Source organism: Hyperolius riggenbachi, chromosome 6 (genome assembly GCF_040937935.1).
Source record: "Hyperolius riggenbachi isolate aHypRig1 chromosome 6, aHypRig1.pri, whole genome shotgun sequence".
NCBI classification, from domain to species: Eukaryota; Metazoa; Chordata; class Amphibia; order Anura; family Hyperoliidae; genus Hyperolius; species Hyperolius riggenbachi.
Genome location: NC_090651.1, coordinates 15,913,852 through 15,928,678, shown reverse-complemented (window position 1 = coordinate 15,928,678; position 14,827 = coordinate 15,913,852). Strand labels below are relative to the sequence as shown.

The following is a 14,827-nucleotide window of genomic DNA, read 5'->3' as shown; positions in this document are numbered from 1 at the left end:
CGTGGTGCGATTGTGGTGGTGGAAGTGCGAGCGGCTGCGGTACTCCAGCTACTGATGTGGCCGTATATTAGTAAAACTGCATGGATGGTTTCCGCCTGCCAAGTCTAGGAAATGATGACTTTCTTTGGCAGAGTCAAATGCTCATATGATATGGAGTCCAGCAAAAGCAGCCAAAGATCTATTTAACCCCTTCCCAATCGCCTGACGCTGATAGGCGTCAGGAGGGTGGCAGCCCCAGGACCGCCTAACGCCAAAAGGCGTCAAGTCCTGGGGTGGGGTTTTACAGGGGATCGCACACGCTAATGCGCGCGCATCCCCGCTTGAGTGGAGAAGCTTTGCTCTGCCATCATTCTACCAGCGGCGATCGCCACTAGCTGTTAGACGGCGAAACCGCCAGTGGCATAGCAATAGTGGGTGCAGAGGTAGCAACTGCCCTTGGGCTAGAGGGGCCCTGAGGGGCCCAGCACTCAAACATAACATTAGCTCTTTATTGATCCTGTGCTGATAATAATCACGTCTATAGTTGATTTGAATAGTAGTAATCATTAACACACTGTTTCCCATCCCCTTCTTGCACCTCTGACACTGCGGTTGTCCTTGATTGGTTTTGGTGTGTTGTATAAATTGTTATCTATAGCATGATTGGGGGGCCCCAATGCTAAACTTGCTTCTTAGCTACGCCACTGGAAACGGCCGTCTATTTACATTGTGCAGCGCTGCGATCTACTGCAGCGTTGTATTGGGAACAGTCGTATAAATTATTTTTCGTTCCCATGTAGCTAAGCTGTCACTTACTGACAGTATTATCAGTGTGACAGCTCTGAAACTCTGACAAGCAGGCTTTGGACTTGCCCATCTCCTTTCTGTGAATTCTTAAAGTTTCCTTTATTCTTTGAATAACACTGTTTGTTAAGGACCATGACAGCTAGCCTACTCACTGCATATTATTCTGACAGTTGGACTGTACCACTATCTTTCTTTTATGGGTTGGGTTTCCTCTTTCAGGAGATTTGGCCCATTTTTTTGCCTTCCTCTGGATTAACAGGGATATAGGAGGCTGCAGAACAATGTTGTCAGGGGCAGACCTACCATGACACAGCCTGAAGCGCCTGCTTCAGGTGGCAGATTACCTGGGGGCGGCACTGGGACAGTGACGTCATGAACAGGAATGCGAGCTTGGAAAGGGTGACGCCTGCCTGGCAGCAGGGCCGGGCCGAGGCATAGGCTGGAGAGGCTCCAGCCTCAGGGCGCAGAGTAGGAGGGGGCGCACAATTCATTCAGCTGTCATTCCTAATTGTGTTTGAAGCAGAAAGAAATAAGAAAAGGGGATACATAGCAGTGACTGCAAGCCAGATAACTAGATATTAAGGTGTTGGGGAGGTTGTGGGCCCTGTGACCCTCTTAGTCTAATAGCAATCAGTGTGTGACAGCTGGGGTTGGAGAGATGGAGGGGCGCACCTTGGTGTCTCAGCCGTGGGTGCTGGAGGACCTTGTCCCAGCTCTGCCTGGCAGAATTGGGGAGGGGTGCCAAAATCTTTCCTCCCTCTCCATGGGCCCTTCTCCTGTGTCTCCTTGCAGAGCTGGCATTTTAGTAAATCTCTCACCTGTCCATGCGTCTCGGTAACCAGCTCTTCTCTACTTCCTGATTCCCTATGTGTCATGCAGGGAAACAGGAAGTAGAGAGAAGCCAGCTGCCAAGAAGCATGGACGCTTCGCATGGACAGGTAAGAGATTTACAAAAACGCAGGAGGGGGCCCATGGATAGGGAGGGAGGAAAGATGTCAGCACCTCTCCCGAATTCTGCCAGGCGGATGTCACCCCTTCCAATCCCGGGAAGTGGAGGGGGGGGGGGGGGGGGGACAAAACAGCAGCAAGGAAAAAAATTAGCTTCAGGCGGAAAATAGTGTAGAACTGGCCCTGAACGTGGTGACATATTTCTGGTTGAACTCGATGGACCAATGTTTTTTTTAAACAAACTATGGTTCTGTAAGTGACTTTCTGTTGACAAATGTTTCTACATTATTTTGACACTGTCTTCTGGATCCTTTTTCTCCCCCACCCTCCTACCAGTCATACTGGACATACACGAGGCAGGAAAGGTCTGAGGGAAACCCCAAGGGTTCCTGTGATCGACTTGTTGGTAAATACTGCACAATGGCCTGTCAGTTCCTGATCATTAAACATCTAAGCCAAGTTATTTCATAACCACTTGACTTACTCTTCGTCCCGGAGCCGTTCCTCCTCCTCCTGTATCTGCAGGTGATTCTTCACCGGGGCCAGGTTTTCGGTTTTGGTATTATAATTCCGAAAGCAAACATTCAGCTTCTCATCAAACTCATTGACGAGGTCTTCCATGGACTTGAAGCTGATGATCTCAGAGCTGAAGTTCTCCAGCTCAGAGAGGGAGGCGTCCTCCAGGTGTCGGGAAGGTGACATGTAGATATTATTCCTGGACTTTTCTTCTCGGTCCTCAGAAAAGGATCTGACGTCCTCAAACTCCTCATCCAGGCACACCAGTGGGGCCTCCATCTCTGAGTACCTCAGGGGTGGAGGCTGACAGGAAGCCGGCCCTTTCAGTTTGCCTGTGGATACATAATATGGACTTGGTTAATAAATATACAATAGATCAAGTCAAAACAATGAAAAATAAAGACTCTTGCTGAAAGCCCTATATTGGACTCCCATTTTTATATGCATATGATTATACATTTGTATTAATTAGAAATTAACAATGCTTTGTGCATTGCACCTCTATTTCGTTTTTTCAATAAATATGCCCGTTGTCTCCAGGGAAGCCAGACATCACTCCTGCATTACCGGTCAGACCAGCCAGTCAGGACACCAGCAGGACAACACACTGCCACCAATGCCAGGAGAGCCAGCCAGTCAAGACACCAGCAGGCCAGGACACCCCGTCCCCCCCGTCCCCCATCGGGGGGATGGGGGACGGGGGGGACGGGGTGTCCTGGCCTGCCACACGCTGCTAGGAGAGCCAGCCAGTCAGGACCCCAGCAGGCCAGGACTTCTCCCCAACTGCCAAGAGAGCCTGCCAGTGAGGACACCAGCAGGCTAGGACACCGCTCCCACTGCCAGGAGAGCCAGCCAGTCAGGACACCAACAGGACAGGACACCGCCACCCCACTGCAAGGAGAGCTAGCCAGTCAGGACACCAGCAGGCCAGGACACCGCCACCCCACTGCAAGGAGAGCCAGCCAGTCAGGACACCAGCAGGCCAGGACACCGCCACCCCACTGCAAGGAGAGCCAGCCAGTCAGGACACCAGCAGGCCAGGACACTGCCCCCACTGCCAGTTGAGCCAGCCACTTTTGCTTTGTGCCAGGTTGCCAGGGTCTCTCAGGTGAGCCTGACAACACGGACAACTATGTCCCCAGGGAAGCCAGGTCACCATCTCTGCCTCTATCCCCCTGGGAAGCCAGCCCCACCACTGCTGACTTGTCAGGGCACCTCTGGTCCCAAAGCTGCCAGCTCCAGCACCATGGCTAGCAGCAATGCTTTGTGTGGTCCTCCACTCCACAATGGGCTCTATTCTCAAAGAGCCAAAAGTACCGCAAAATTTTACCGCTAAATTCCCGCCAGCGGTAAACGCCGCATTTTTTCAGCATTCACTAACATTTTCCGCATGTTTGCCGCATGCGGGAAAAAAGATGCGGAAACAGCCATTATTCATGCGGGAATCATGCGGTAAAAAAGGTCGCATGAAAAAGTGTTTAAAACTAAAAAAAAAAATTAAAAGTCCAGCAAGCACAGCCCTTAAGCCTCCACACTTCATTAAAGTCAATGGGATTCGGAATATATCACCTACTACTTGTAGGTGATTAAAAAAAATCGGTAATTAACGACGAAATGATGCGCCTGAACATTTTTGAGAATTGATCTTTTATTGCGGAAAATACCGACTTTTGCGGAAAGTTTTCCGCATGAATCCCGCACTTTTACCACACTTTTTCCGCATGCGGGAAAAACATGCGGAAAATTTAGAGAATGCAAACTTGACGGTATTTTGGGGGCAAACTTCCCGCATGTACTTTACCGCATGCGGGAAGTCTTTGAGAATAGAGCCCAATGCCAGTCACAACCCCACAGCAATGCAGGCAGAGGCTTCCCAAAGCGCTTCAGTAGACTTTGGAAACATGACCACAACTTAATTGTCGAAGAGGTGGGTGGACCTTACAGCCGATGGGCTAAGTAATTAACCCTGAGATCCCCCTTCTCCCTAATCCTGCATCATTAAGACAGATCCTGACATAAAAGGTTCTGTCTTTTATACTGGAGGTACTCGTTAAAAGATATGTCTGCTGTCACTTTAAATTTAAAAAGATTCAACTTAAAAAAAACAATATTTTACAGATTAAAAGATGGGGACGGTAATGAGACCTAATCTGACGCAAACTGACACTGAGCAGGGTATAAAAAGCACCTTTTCTCCTTTAAAACTTTAACATCAATTTTTTTCTCAAAAACTACAAAGTCTTTTCATATTTTCTCTTTTTAGATGTAGCCACTGCTTCCATCTGAAAATGGCGCCTGTGAATAATGGCGCACAGTGTTGCCGCTAATCCGTTTGCCGCTTATCGCTATTTAACGTTAAAGCCTTATTGTTATTTAGCGTTAAAGCCTTATCGTTATTTAGCGTTAACACACAGAACCCTCTCTGTACCTATCCCTAACCCATAAACCCCCCCCCCTGGTGGTGCCTAACCCTAACCACCCCCCTGGTGGTGCCTAACCCTAACCACCCCCTGGTGTTGTATATTGTACTGTATACCTAACCCTACTCTCACACAGAACCCTCCCTGTACCTATCCCTAACCCTAAGACCCCCCCTGGTGGTGCCTAACCCTAACCACCCCCCTGGTGGTGCCTAACCCTAAGACCCCCCCCCCCCCTGGTGGTGCCTAACCCTAACCACCCCCCTGGTGGTGCCTAACCCTAAGACCCCCCCTGGTGGTGCCTAACCCTAAGACCCCCCCTGGTGGTGCCTAACCCTAAGACTCCCCCTGGTGGTGCCTAACCCAAAGACCCCCCCAGTGCCTAACCCTAACCTTGACAGTGTTACATTAAATCCATTCACCATTTTGCAGTTAAATAACGTCTGCAGTTTGGCTTATGTAGGGCGCTATTGATAAATAACGTTAGTGTGTGCCACTATTGATAAATAACGTTAGTGTGTGCCACTATTGATAAATAACGTTAGTGTGTGCCACTATTGATAAATCACGTTAGTGTGTGCCGTTTTTCTTCTTTTTTCCCTGTGCGCCATTATTATGCAGTACTAACGATAAATATCGATAAGCGTATCTTTTTAATGCGGCGCCATTTTTATGCATAGGCGCTGTGCGCCATTATTCACTGTCCCGGTAGCCACTATTAACCTTGACATATGTGCCAAATTTGGTGATGACAGTTTGTATGAGAGCTTTTCTAATTACCATGAAACTCAGCATGCCATAGACTGCAATGCAACATTTCCCAATTTATTGGCAAATAGGCAGCTGATTCACACAAAAAAAAAATGGGAAGCTGTTTATAAAAGATTTGCTTATCCCTAGCTGGCATATGTGCACTGACCACTGGTAACAGTTACCCTCCTCTGAACATTAGAGGGCTGGGAAGCTCTGGGATTTCCAAAAAGATATTGTACAATAATTGTATTTTTTTTCTTCTTCTTTTTTTTTTTTTTTTTTAACTTTGTCAGTTTTGCAAGTCTGATAACCTTTTAATAATTTTTGTTACATTCCTTATACTGTATCTCTTTAAAGAGGAACTTCAGCCTAAACAAACATACTGTCATTAAGTTACATTAGTTATGTTAATTAAAATAGATAGGTAATAAAATTTCTCACCCATCCTGTTTTAAAAGAACAGGCAAATGTTTGTGATTTCATGGGGGCAGCCATCTTTTTGGTTGAAAGGAGGTGACAAGGAGCATGAGAGACAGTTCCAACTGTGCTGTGTCCTGATCACCCCTCTCAGTTGCTAGGCAACGAGAACAACAACATCAGAACCCCATCATGCATTGCACAGCATCAGGGGAAAAATGCCCGGGCAGTGTTCTTTGATGGGGCGGAGCTTAGCTTCTGTGCAGCTAAAAAATAGGCTTGTGTAAGAAAAACAAAGTTCTGATGTTGTGAAACTGTTAAAGAAACACTGAGGGCTCTTTCACATTAGGGCAGATTTTGTGCGTTAATATGAAAGTCCATAGACTTTCATTTTACCTTTCACACCCGACGCTGCGTTTCGATGTGTTGCGGTTCCGACGCACCGGGCGCAGTTTTTCGTCCAACGCACCCGCAAGCCGGCATTTTCCGTCGGGTTTAATTACCAGCTACCGCCGCAGATTGCGTCGCACCGCAGGTACCTGACGACGCGCTGCAGGCAGACAACGCGTGCAGGAGAAAAGCTCCTTCACGTGTTGTCTAATGTGAAAGAGCCCTAAGCCTTTTCAGTGCTGCTGAGTAGATTTTTAGTCTGGAGGTTCAGTTTAATGCAGATGCAGTGTTCTCATGTTTTAGGGTCCAGTAGTGGGGTTGGTGGCATACTGTGTTATGTAAAATCATTTTTATTATTGTATTGTTAATCAGGAAGTATTCTGAAGCCGATTTACAATATTTATACTACAACTCCACTTATCCTTTAAAGCTCATTTCTTGCTAAGCTAAACACTGCTAGTTATTAAGCCGCCATTGTTATACGCTGAACACTGCCTATTATTAAGCGGCCATTGTTATACGCTTGGTGTGTGCTGCAGGAAGTCTGTGCAATAAGCTGACATTACATGTGCGGGTGGCACTGTGATTACTGAATGAAATTATCAGCTATGCAGGGAAATGGAGCTATGAATGCACCCCCTACTGTACGAGGCCATTACTTCAATGCTCAGGCAGCACGCCAATTTCCCTACCAGGCCTGGGCTGTGATACCGTCATCCCCCCATACACACTACTTGCTAATTGCCAACTTACCTTACATGACATCTATAGTAATCATCCCATCTAAAGGAAGTCTGTACAAGAAATTCTATTACATTCCTCCATCCTCGTTATTCTACTGCAACCCATTACTACTGATTGTGCAGACAGGGTAGCAATATTTACTGTCAGGCCACTTCCATTTACATGTGGGGGTCAAGAAAGCTTCCACAGATCTCTAACGTTTCAGGATTACAAATCATGCCAGCAATCAGACTGACGTGCCTTTCGAACAATAAAGTCTGTCATTACAACAATACTTAAACAACAACAACAAAAAAACATCTCTACATCCAACAGTCCTTCCAAGCTACCGCACTGTTTCACTTCTCCTCTTTGCCTCCAAATGAATAGAACGCCAGCCATGTTGTAACGATCCGCTCAGCTGCCTGCGCAGGCAGGTAGCCTTTTGATCATTATTCAGGTCTGCATGCTGCAGGACTCTGGAAAGTAGACCTTCTGTCAGTTTTGCAGCTTGTGCTTGCTGAGGAATTTGCATACGTTGTCATGCAAATTGCCTGGCCACATTCATTGGAGGCGTGTACTATAAGTAGTATGTGTGTCCCACAATGCTTCGCTGCTCATAGTGGTTTGTTCCTGCTGGACTCACCTGGAGTGTCAGCCACTGCTATCTTAGTATAGTTAATTCTTGGGGAGTGCTCCTTGCATTCCTAGTTAGTGCAGTCAGTTTGTGTATAATTTGTACTGCCTATTCTGTCTTGTCTTGTCTGTCGCGATTGCGCTGTCACCAGCGGCGGTTGATAGCGAATCGCTCTGTCTTGTTTGGATCTCACTAGCCTCTAGCGGTAGCGGCTGTGGATCCTTCTGATCTGAGTTCCTGGAGTGTAAGCTGGAGCAGCGGTTGCTACCGGCTACCTCATCTGATCTGTCTTGTTTAGATCGCACTAGCCGCTAGCGTTAGCGGCTGTGGATCTTTCTGATCTGTGTTCCTGCTTGGATCACACTTGCTCTGGCGGAAGAGCGGTGGATCCTTTCTGCCTAGTTCCTGTTTCTCGTTTGTCTGTCTTGTCTGATACGGGCGCTTGCTGTAGGCTCGATGAGGTAACCGTTAAGCAAGCGTTCACGTTCTTTGTTTCGTGTTTGTCTGTTGATGGTTAGTTAGGCGTGCTTGTCTCTATTGTGCTTATCACGTGGAGACCGCGCATAACCGCGTGCACTGTTGCGAATGAGTGCGGTGTTCGCGGTTAGCTAGCGTTTATTATTTTCCGTATATTCTCATTGTATTTGCTGTGCCTTTGCTACCCTCGTATTCTATTCTGATCTGCCTTGTGTCACGTCTGGCGATCGCACCTCTCGCGATCGCGTTCCTGTTTCGTATCTGCTGTTGTGTGTGCGCGGTCGCGGGGTGGCGACTAGATTGGCGCACACACATACAACCTATTCCTTTTGCTCAATCTCATTCGCAATCGCCTCTCTTGCGATTGCGTTCTGCGCTTCGTACAAATTCCTGTCTGGCATTTGTGGAGGTACAGAGGATTGGTTCCTCTGCACTCCCCAGCTCCATCTGCCGACAGGAATTTTCCCTCTACTGGTGCTTGCACCAAAAGCTGGGTTCTAGTATCTTGACACGCTTGTGGAGGACCTCCGCAGTGTCAGCGCACATCTTTGTGCGCTGAACACGGAGATATCCCACAATCGTTACACATGTCCATGCAATGCCAGGCATGTCCATGCAGAATTAAGAACTTACTCATCTTCAAATTTACTGCTTGAATAACTTCAGTGTGGCCTTTGCTCCAACCCCTTCACAGAAACAGCCCTTACCAAAGTATCTAATGATTTCCCAACAGCCAAATTCGAAGGCCATCATTTAATTCTCATCCTACTTGATCTGTCCTTTGCATTTGATACTGTGAATCACAATCTGCTCCTCCAGACAGTCCCATCTCTAGATATTAGCAGCCTTGCTCTTTCTTGCATATCTTTCTATTTATCTGGGAATTATTTCACTGCCTCTTAATCATATTTTCCCTCTATGCCCGCTATCTCTGGCAGTACCGCAAGGCTGTGTCCCTGCACCACTTCTTTTTTTCCCCCCATTTATATGGATGGTCTCAGCAATTTAATACATTAATTTGGTTTTCAATACCAACAACAATATATGTGTTCCTGGTTGCTTCTCTCCTCTGTCATGTCCTCTCTGAACTCAAGTGAAAAAGAACGGAACCCTTTTCCATCATCTCTAAATGTTACCAGCATTTCTAGAATGTCAGTTTCTCTTTGCTTATGGGTAATATTTGATTTTTCTCACTCTCATTTATTACATCCATTCACTCTCAAACCATCTCCTTTCTTTTCCAACTCAAAAACATATCTTGCGTGACTGCGTTCACGTTTTCCTACTGATGAGATGCTGGTGCACATCCCAATAACATCACATCCCTTGACTTAGTGTTATATCTGGCTCTGTGGCCTTAAGTGTTCCAGAGTTAAAATACATGAACTATTGACCTTTTCCTATCTCTCACCTGCCCTCAGAACTCCTATTTTGCCAGGAACACTTTTATGGCTGTAATTTGCTTATCAGTAAAGTTTACTATATTCCTGTCAAAGTGCCAACAGGACAGAAGCTGTCACTTGCATGACTGACAATTAACTCTTTCAGGCAGCAAAATAAAAAAAAATAAAAAAAGAGCTATTAATATATTTTGCACTGTGCATACACATGTTTATCTCATCATGACACATGTCGCCTCAGGTACATTTTACAACACAGCTTTCAGCTGATGGGTGGGTCAATCGGAGGTGATACAAAGCAGGAAAAACAGTAGATGCCAGACTACATTTCCCAGAATCCCTGCATTACAATAGAAACCATGTGTGCATACATGAGTAGCAGTAGAGTATTGTACTGTGTACATGAGTAGTTCACAGGACATAGCTGATGAGCAAATATAAGAATTGCACAATGCCCAAACAGGGCTAGACCATAAGTACCAGAAACTTGGTCAATAGTAGACCTATCCCATGTACACAACAATATGATCGCTGTAGTAATACATGGGAGGTTTCCTGTCTCAGGTAATGAGAGATAAAAGACTGTATATGGTCAGTATTGGTATGAACACTAAAGGATGAGGGTCTTTGCTGATCCCCCCCACTGGTCAACTTGTATTCCCCGTGGGGTGTAGCTATCTCTGCCCCAGTGTCACTAATTGGTGACCATATACACTCTTTTATCTCTCATTACCTGAGACAGGAAACCTCCCATGTATTACTACAGCGATCATATTGTTGTGTACATGGGATAGGTCTACTATTGACCAAGTTTCTGGTACTTATGGTCTAGCCCTGTTTGGGCATTGTGCAATTGTTATTTATTACCAGTACCTCCCATTCGGTAGTGTGATAGAGCAAATATAAGACAATAGTATTCAAACAGAAGACTTAAAGAGAGTCTGAAGCGAGAATAGATCTCGCTTCAGACCTCATATATAGCAGGGGCACGTGTGCCCCTGCTAAAACGCCGCTATAGCGCGGCTTAACGGGGGTCCCTGTCCCCCCAAACCCCCTCCGTGCAGCGGGGGAGTGCTTCCTGGTTTGGGCAGGGCTAACCGCCGCAGCCCTGCCCCATGCGCGTCTGTCAGACGCGTATCTCCGCCTCTCCCCCGCCCCTCTCAGTCTTCCTTCACTGAGAGGGGCGGGGGAGAGGCGGCAATGCGCGTCTGATAGACGCGCTGGGAGGCAGGGCTGCAGCCGTTAGCCCTGCCTCCAGGAAGAGAGACAGCCAGCGACCATTTTCCGACCATCTTTTGCGGGGGGTGGGTTGGGGGTGAAGGGACCCCCGTTAAGCCGCGGGATAGCGGCGTTTTAGCAGGGGCACACGTGCCCCTGCTATATATAAGACCTGAAGCGAGATTTAGTCTCGCTTCAGTGTCTCTTTAAGGTACATACACACATGCAATAACAACCATTTCAGCCGACAATCGTTCTGTGTGTACTGCAGTCACCGACTGACCCTGGTCGGGTGTCAGGCATCATTAAGGACCCATCCTGTCGGATCCTGAATGAAGCCTAAGCACGACTGACCACAACGTTATTTGCAAAGCTGGCTCCCGTTTCCCGAGGGAGCAGAGGCCGACCTCGCCAGGTTGTCCTCTTATGCCGCTGTCAATCACTCGCATGTGGTGTGGACTGTACTGCGCAGGCTCAAAACTACTGCACCCTCGGGAAACGGGAGCCAGAGGCTGAGAGCGGAGCAGCGGCGAGGAACATAGCAGCTGCTAGGGGCTGGAGGAAGCCCCGGGTAAGTAGGTGTCATTTTTTTTCAGCTCAGCTATTACCTTTAAAGGACCACTTAAAGAGGAACTCCAGTGAAAATAATGTAATAAAAAAAGTGCTTCATTTTTACAATAATGATGTATAAATGATTTAGTTAGTGTTTGCCCATTGTAAAATCTTTTAAATCCCTGATTTACACTCTGACATTTATTATATGGTGACATTTTTACTGTTGGCAGGTGATGTAGCTGCTGCATGCTTTTTTGGCAGTTGGAAACAGCTGTAACAGCAAGAAGTTTTGAATCAGGATGATACCATTTATTGGCTAACTTAGAGATGGATAAACAGTGAGCTTTCGACTTATAAAAAGCCTTCGTCGTTTCCCACAATGCAACAAGGTTCACAGACAGGAAACTGCCAGGAGTATGTACTAAGAGTTTCTTGTGGGAGGGGTTTCACCACAATATCAGCCATACAGCGCCCCCTGATGGTCTGTTTCTGAAACGGAATAGATTTCTCATGTAAAAGGGGGTATCAGCTACTAATTGGGATAAAGTTCAATTCTTGGTTGGAGTTTCTCTTTAAAGGGAAACTGTAGAGGGGGGGGGGGGGGGGGGGGGGGTCGGGGGAAAATGAGCTGAACTTACCCGGGGCTTCTAATGGTCCCCCGCAGACATCCTGTGTTGGCGCAGCCACTCACCGATGCTCCGGCCCCGCCTCCACTTCACTTCTGGAGTTTCTGACTTTAAAGTCAGAAAACCACTGCACCTGCACGCCCGTGTCCGCGCTCCCGCTGATGTCACCAGGAGTGTACTGCGCAGACACAGACCATACTGGGCCTGCGCTGTGCGCTCTTGATGACATCAGCGGGATCGAGGACACGGCAACGCAGGCGCAGTGGTTTTCAGACTTTAACCTCCTTGCCGGTCTAAAAAATCCGGCAAGGAGGCAGCGCCGCACATTTTTTTTTTTTTTTTTTTTAAATCATGTAGCGAGCCAAGGGCTCGCTACATGATAGCCGCTAAGCGGCGGCATCCCCCCACCCACTCCGATCGCCTTCGGCGATCAGAGTATGCAGGGAATCCCGTTGAGAACGGGATTTCCTGCAGGGCTTCCCCGGTCGCCATGGCGACGGGGCGGGATGATGTCACCGACGTCATGGACGTCGGGACGTCATAGGGAATCCCGATCCGCCCCTCAACGCTGCCTGGCACTGATTGGCCAGGCAGCGCAGGGCTCTGGGGCGGGGGGGAGCGACTCGGCGCGGCGGATTGCGGCGGATCGGCGGCGAGCGGCGGCGATCGGAAGTTACAAGCAGCTAGCAAAGTGCTAGCTGCTTGTAACAAAAAAAAAATTATGCAAATCGGCCCAGCGGGGCCTGAGATATCCTCCTGCGCAGGTTACCCCGAGCTGAGCTCGGGATAACCGGCAAGGAGGTTAAAGTATGAAATTCCAGAAGTGAACTGGAGGCGGGGCCGGAGCATTGGTGAGTGGCTGCGCGGGCACAGGATGTCTGTGGGGGACCATTAGAAGCCCCGGGTAAGTTCAACTCATTTTCCCCTGACCCCCCTACAGTATTCCTTTAAAGGGGAACTGAAGAGAGAGGTATATGGAGGCTGTCATGTTTATTTCCTTTTAATCAATACCAGTTGCCTGGCAGCCCTGCTGGTCTATTTCTCTGCAGTAGTATCTGATTAAAACCAGAAACAAGCATGCAGCTAGTCTTGTCAGATCAGACTTATAAGTCTGAACCACTGAAACACCTGATCTGCTGCATGCTTGTTCAGGGGCTATGGCTAATAGTATTAGAGGCAGAGGATCAGCAGGGCTGCCAGGCAACTGGTATTGCCTAAAAGGAAATAAACATGACAGCCTCCATATACCTCTCTCTTCAGTTCCCCTTTAAGTGAAAAGAATATGCAGGCTGCCATATTTATTATCTTTTAACCTCCCTGCCGTTATAAAAAATTGCTGCGCACGGCAGGGAGGGTGTTTTTTGGCATTATTTTTTTTTTATAGCATGTAGCTAGCCTAGCGCTAGCTACATGCTTCCCCCCTCCCTGCGGCGTCCCCCCGAATGCGCCGATCGCCGCCGGCGCATTTACCCATCCGGAAATCCCGTTCTGAACGGGATTTCCAGGAGGGCTTCCCCCGTCGCCATGGCGTCACCGACGTCATCGACGTCGTGACGTCAGAGGGAGTCCCGAACCACCCCTCAACGCTGCCTGGCACTGATTGGCCAGGCAGCGCACGGGTCTCGGGGGGGGGCACCCTCTGATGCGGCGGGTTGTGGCGAATCGGCGCGGAGCGGCGGCGATCGTAAGTTACACGCAGCTAGCAAAGTGCTAGCTGCGTGTAACAAAAAAAAATTATGCAAATCGGCCCAGCAGGGCCTGAGGAATCCTCCGCGGCAGGTTACCCCGAGCTGAGCTCGGGATGACCGCCAGGGAGGTTAAACAATACCAGCTGCCTGGCAGCCCTGCTTATCTCTTTGGCTTCAGTAATGTCTGAATAACACCAGAAACAAGCATGCAGCTAATCTTGTCAGATGTGATTTTGTGAGCGTTTTGCGTTTTTCTTATACCTTCCATTGAGGCGGAATCGCCTCAAAAATGGCCCGTGCTGCACTTCTCTGAGCGGATCGGAAACAAACCGCTCAGATGTGAACTCTCTCATAGGGAATCATTGCACAAGCATTCTTAGGGCGATTTTGAAAATCCCCTGCACTTGAAAAAAGGGCAAAAACGCCCTTAGTGTGAACGAGCCCTTAAAGGACATCTGAAGTGAGAGGATCTGAGGAATATGGAAGCTGCCATATATATTTCCTTATAAACAATACCAGTTGCCTGGCAGCCCTGCTGATATATTTGGCTGCAGTAGTGTCTGAATCACACCTGACTCTACTATTTGTCAGAATAGAGGTCTGCTATCGTCCATTTTTAAGGGCACCTGAAGAGAGAGGTATACGGAGGCTGCCATATTTATTTCATTTTAAGCAATACTAGTTTCCTGGCAGCCCTGCTGATCCTCTGCCTCTAATACTTTTAGCCATAGACCCTGAACAAGCATGCGGCAGATGAGGCGTTTCTGACATTATTGTCAGATCTGACAAGATTAGCTGCATGCTTGTTTCTGGTGTTATTCAGACACTACTGCAGCCAAATAGATCAGCAGGGCTGCCAGGCAACTGGCATTGTTTAAAAGGAAATAAATATGACATCCTCCATATACCTCTTACTGCAGTTGTCCTTTAACCAATAGAATCTTAAGGTACGTACACTCATTAGATAAAATTTGTCCCAAATGGCCAATAACAACCACTTTGGCCGATGATCGTTTGCCATTCTAACGTGTGTACAGCGTATGGCCGATGTTGCTTAAGGATCCAACATGTCAGATCTTTAATGACCCCCAACGCTCAAGCACGCCTGATCGCAATGTTATTTTCACTCTGCCAAGCCGTTCTGTCTTGCGCCAATTGTCGTCCCCCTTCATAGCAACAGAACGCATCACTAGCCTCAAGGCTAGCAATAGGTCTGTACAGTATCGGTCCCCAACTTGTTGTCACCCAAGGGGCCACTTCCTAAACTCCGATG

At 47.9% G+C, this 14,827-nt stretch overlaps 1 protein-coding gene across 7 annotated transcripts in view; it reads right to left on the bottom strand.

Annotated features, from left to right (window-relative positions):
- FEZ1 (fasciculation and elongation protein zeta 1) overlaps positions 1-14,827 on the bottom strand; it is an 88,812-nt gene that overhangs the window by 61,505 nt on the left and 12,480 nt on the right. For all 7 annotated transcript variants that reach the window (XM_068238874.1, XM_068238875.1, XM_068238876.1 and 4 more), the window contains one exon: positions 2,219-2,582. In XM_068238874.1, coding sequence (XP_068094975.1) covers positions 2,219-2,529 — 311 coding nt within the window. In that variant the 5' untranslated portion in view covers positions 2,530-2,582. The remainder of the gene's footprint in view (positions 1-2,218; positions 2,583-14,827) is intronic.